Source organism: Conger conger, chromosome 16 (assembly GCF_963514075.1).
Source record: "Conger conger chromosome 16, fConCon1.1, whole genome shotgun sequence".
In the NCBI taxonomy this organism is placed as follows: domain Eukaryota; kingdom Metazoa; phylum Chordata; class Actinopteri; order Anguilliformes; family Congridae; genus Conger; species Conger conger.
Genome location: NC_083775.1, coordinates 27,433,877 through 27,439,379, shown reverse-complemented (window position 1 = coordinate 27,439,379; position 5,503 = coordinate 27,433,877). Strand labels below are relative to the sequence as shown.

At 38.5% G+C, this 5,503-nt stretch overlaps 1 protein-coding gene across 1 annotated transcript; it reads right to left on the bottom strand.

Moving 5' to 3' along the window:
- Positions 1-950: 950 nt before the first annotated feature.
- On the bottom strand, positions 951-2,628 carry LOC133114810 (urotensin-2 receptor-like). Its single transcript, XM_061224467.1, has one exon. It carries the CDS (start codon positions 2,268-2,270, stop codon positions 1,146-1,148), a length of 1,125 nt encoding a protein of 374 aa, XP_061080451.1. The 5' UTR covers positions 2,271-2,628; the 3' UTR covers positions 951-1,145.
- Between the last annotated feature and the right edge of the window lie 2,875 nt (positions 2,629-5,503).

The following is a 5,503-nucleotide window of genomic DNA, read 5'->3' as shown; positions in this document are numbered from 1 at the left end:
ATACACAAGACCTGATTATTTTGAAGTGCATAATGTGTACCATAGAGGGTTAATATTAAGGGGGAAATACATTTTTTAAAGGGGTGATTTAGGTGTTTAATACCTTTTTTTCATTAAATAAATCAGTCATTTAAAAAATGTGTTTTGTGTTTACTCTGGTTCCCTTTTTCTAATATTATTTGGTTAAAGATCTGAAGCATAATAGAGGAAGTCAGGAAGGGGGCAAATACTTTTTCACGGCACTGTATACTGTATATATCACAAACAATTTCACACAATTTCACAGCTGTTGTAAAAGGAAATTAGAAATTGCAAAACAATTTGGTAGATAAGCTAATTAAGGATTCAAAGACAAGGCAAATGATAACGAGCCAAAACATCATTGTGAAAAAAACGTCAACGGGTTGTACAAGTCAGTTTAAAAAGATTGTTTTATGTAATTGTTTATATGTTATCATACACTGAACATAACATCATGGATCGAAATACCTGGATACCATGATTTCTCAGGTTGCATTTTGATGTGCAGAACATTACTCCAATTGCATTCTCGTTGGAATGAGTTTTTCAGAAACGTATGCTTACCATTTACGTCGTGACAATGCTCCCATGAACAAACGCCATCAAATAAGCAAAACATTGTGAAAATATCCAAAATAAGGTTGAGTGACATATCCACTGTCCCGGGTACCTTAAACATCGGCCAGCGCAATTGCATTCAGAATCAAGAGAAAGGCATAATTTCCCTTCCCATAACATTGTAAGCTTTTACAAACATTCAGCATGGCCTAATGAATGTCCAATCAATTATAAAGTCGTCCAATAAACCACAGAGCCAAACAGAGAGCAGGATTCAGGACAGCTGTGGATGTATTTACGGTTCCAGAACTTATATTAAGTTCCAACCGTAGTGCCAGATGTATAGCTAGTTGAACATTAATTAATAAGTGTTACACGAAAGAAAACTTACTTTGAATATTTTATCATACATATTCGCGGCATTCACTTCACAGCATGGATATTAATCAGGATTGTTCCAATTAAATATCTATTCCTTTAATGGACAAATAACACACATTGTGCAGCCTAGTGAAGATTACTTAATGGTGTGATGTCCTATTCAGAACATTTCCCAGATTTGACACTCAAACACTGCAGCCACCAGTAACACCCTTTAAATGCGCGACAGTAAGCGTATCCGTGAACGGGTGACTTCCAGACGAAACGGACCTTTGAGATGAGCGCCTGAATTTTCTCTTAAATCTACAGTTCTTCTGATGTCCTTTCAAGTATTCCTTGTAATTTTTTGTTAACAATGTATAGAGAAACGGGTTGATACAACTGTTGCTGTAAGCGAGACAAGTCACTACGAGGTTTACGTACATCGTCGTTCTGTTCGATAGCCCCTTCTGTCCGAAGTAGTATATGCTCAGTAACTGCCATAACCAAAAAGGTAAGAAGCAAGTCCAATATATAAGAACGATACAGAAAATCATGTACAATACTTTCTGCTTGGGGCACCGATGCACATCATTAGTTGTGAAAACCTGGGTTTGTGATATCCAGTAAGTCCTGGCTAACTTGATATACAAATAGCCAATGATAACCCCTGGGGCCAAGATGCAGGTGTTGAACAACACAGTCAGGTACACCTTATATGCCTGGATCTGCCAGGTCGGGTGGCACATGCGTTTCACTACTCCGTTTTCAACGTTTCTTTTCAGATCAATCATGATCATAGTTGGGAGCGCGAGCAAAAAAGACGCGAGCCAAACAGCGCAGGTAACTGTCCGCCTGTAGTGTCTGGATCTGCTGAAGCTGTTAAGAGGTTTCACCACCGCAAGGTACCTCTCCGTACTCATTATAGTGAGGATGAAGATGCTGGCGTGCATAGTGAGTAAGTCCAGGCTGAACAGAATCCGACATCCTATGTCCCCAAAGTACCAGTCTTTCAAAGAATAAGTACAAACTACAAATGGTATAGTTGACAGGTATAACAAGTCTGCCAGGGCTAAATTAGCGATGTAAATGCACAAAGAGCCGGTCACGTTTACGGAAATAATCATTATGATTAGCGTGTAAATATTTCCGGCCACGCCAACCAAGCACATCACGGTTAAGATTGTCCCGAGTAAAGAAGTAATGAGGAACTCGTTGAAGGAACCGGAGGATTCTGCGAAAGGCGCAGGCGATGATACATTGCTGAATGGGAACACCGAAGCATTCTTCTGAGTCCAAGGAACCACTGCACCACCTTCAAATGAACCCATTTCTCCAAAATAAAGTAAATGATTCGCAGACAAAGGTCGCTTCTACTCGAAAAATGTAAAAACATGGCAGAATATCTTCCAATGCGTAGTTCCAGGTGCATTCATGATTCTCTCATGTTAATCTTATTAACATTAAGGTTCGGCTACTTTACGCATCATTTTAGCGTCATTTGGGCGTCTGAAAATAATCAAATAAGCGGCATACTGTCCAATGTCAATCTAGGATATTCGACACGCGAAGAACGTACATTAACTGAAGTTCGCTAGAAATATAGTTATAAACGCAGACAAATTGGGCTACTTGCAAAGACCGATGAACACCTGCAGCTGGTTTGAAAGTATTTTTCATCCGCACTCCGGTAATGTGGGAAGTAGTTTCCATGTCTTATCAGCAGGTAGGAATGAGGGTGGGATCCATATAAATAAAACATAAGGAAAATTATTTACAGCCAGTAATCCAAGACCAAGAGCCAACCGAACCGCCTCTCAGTCTCCAACCTCATGCTGACGTATGCTAGCCTAGAAAGAGCGCTGCTTTACAGCCATGCAGACAACTCACATTTTTCACGCTTTAGAGACCTGGAAGTGTGTTGTAAAAACCTTGATTTCATACTAATTTAAAACAGCTTTATTTTTTAATGCGCTTATAATGAAATGAACACATGCCCTCAAATCATGATAGCATACGCAGTAAAAAAGGTTATTTCGGTGTTTTTTCTTTCATTGTAGACTATAACACAGAACGATTTGATATCCAAGAAAAATGATTGCCTCAATTTGCATAAGCTTACTCCAAATCGCAAAACGCAGGTAATTGCCCTAGGTTCAAACATAATTATTTTTCGAATTTCATTTATCGTGTTATTTCTTTAGTTTTTAAATGGCTTGTTTGGGCAATGTGGCAGTATTTCAGAGAACCTGATAATTTGCAAAATCTGTACACTCTGTCCTAGGTTATGAATAAATATGTTCCTAATCACTGAGCACAATGATGAAACGCATGCAGTCTAGCTCAGAGAGGAGATTTCATTTGACCAGAGTAGCGGAGTCTCTCGCAAAGCTCGACAATACGAGACAATATGAGAGCCGATAACTCTTCTCCCAGCACCCGCTGATATCCTCCACTTATCACCGTACTGTCGGAATAGCTTTGTGGATCACAACACCATTAATGCACTTTATAAATAGAAAGTGGTTCGGGGAACAAGACATTATGCGTTTGTGAGTATGTGGACCGAATATATTGAGGATAAAAATAACTTTAAAAGTAAGCATTGAACCCTTGAACTTTTTATCCAGAAATGGTACCTAAAGATAGTATGAAACTCGTCTCTGATGATATACCGTTTGCTCAATCTAAATCCAAACATAACACTGTTTTAGTAAAAGAATGAGGCAACATAACTGCTGAATGAAAAACAAAGCAAATAACCAGTAACAAGAGCATCTTTCGTATTTTAAATGATGAAAATATTCTACTGTATTTGTTAAGTATTACGTTTTCATCAATGGTATCGCTTACACGGTATTTTAATTTACTTTTACTGTTACTTTTGATCCATGCAACAGTACACTCCAAAAGTATGGGAATGGTAGAGTAAATCTGAGATCAAAAGATCAATATGAGACAAAAGTACAAAGAATAAGCTTTTATTCAATGATATTTACATGCATATAAAACTACCATTTTACAAAAAAGCAATGTTTGTGCTGAGCCCCCATTTTCAGCTGGGTAAAAGTAAGTTAACAGATGACTGACAACTGTTGCTCAGGTGTTTCTTTTTGCATGGATTATTCACACGTGAAAGAGCAGCGTCTAGTGTCTAGTCTTGATTTCAGCCTTTGTCTTCATCTGGGGATATTGCATTTCGAGCCAGAATACACATACCATCATAAAGAACAGGGAACTATGGACAGAAATTATGTGTATCAACACCATACAAGGAAAGGCCATCGCAGTTAATGACAGATTTTAAGAGCTGTGAAGAAAAACCCTGAAACAAAGGTTAGTGCAACAATGACGGTCTGTAGAGGGCTAGGGTGAAAATATCAAAGGCACCATACACAGAAGACTTCCAAGAGCAGAATTATAGCGGCTACACTGCAAGACCTTTCATCAGCGGCAAGAATAAAAAACTCACTTCTGACGATATATTGTTTTCATTTCATTGTTTGTTTTTATTGTTTTTATTTTTTATTGTCTTATTGTTTTACAGTCTTATGTTTTTAATGTGGTTGTGGTGAATGTTTTAAACCCTGGCTGCAAATCAAATTTCCCCATGTGGGTCAATAAAGATGGATTGAAATTCCAGATTAGAATCTGCCAAAAAACACAGAGATGAGCCAGAAGAGTTCTGGAACAAAGTTCTATGGACAGATGACACTAAAATAAACATTTACCAAAAGACCAAAAAGATGGAAAGCTCAAAGTGTGAAGAAAGGCCATGATCCGACTCACCCCCCTCATCTGTGAAATATGTAGTTAGTATCATCGCTTGGGCAGTTGCAGTGCAGTCCATAAGTATTTGGACAGTTGGTACAATTTCTGTTCTTTTGGATCTGTACTCCATACACCATATCAGGTGATCCGTGTAGGAATTACATCCCTTTAATTGGACAGTTGGCTCAGACTTTTCTGATTAGACAGGTGCATACAATTACTTCCTTAGTGCAGATAAGAAAGCTTTCACTATCTATTATTGGTGATTTTCAAGAGGACCAGAGTTTGGCAAATGACAGCCAAGGAAGCCATTATGAGGCTGAGAAATAAGAAAAAAAACTGTTAGAGACATAGGTCAAACAACAGGCTTTTGGGGCTGACAGGCCAAGGAAGATCTCTGTGGTTGATGACTCAGCATAATGAATAAAAACCCCCAAACACCTGTCCGATAGGAGGCAGGCTTAATACATCTTATCTGCTCAAATTCAATCAAATGCCTCCAAACTCATTGGACGGTGCTTCATCCCAAACCAAGCCAATGTTCCCAAACATACAACAGTGCTCTATTTCTTCTTAATGATGTTCCAAACTGTTTTGGTAAGCCTCTTGTTTGGCCTATGTCTATGACAGTTTGTTTTCTTATTTCTCAGCCACTTCTCATGAATGAGTTCCTTGACTTTCATTGGCAAAACTCTGGTCCTCATGTTGACAAACACCAATAACATACTCCAATGGCAACCAAAATCCTACAATCAAGACTAGATGCAGAAAGCTTTCTTATACCTGCATTAAA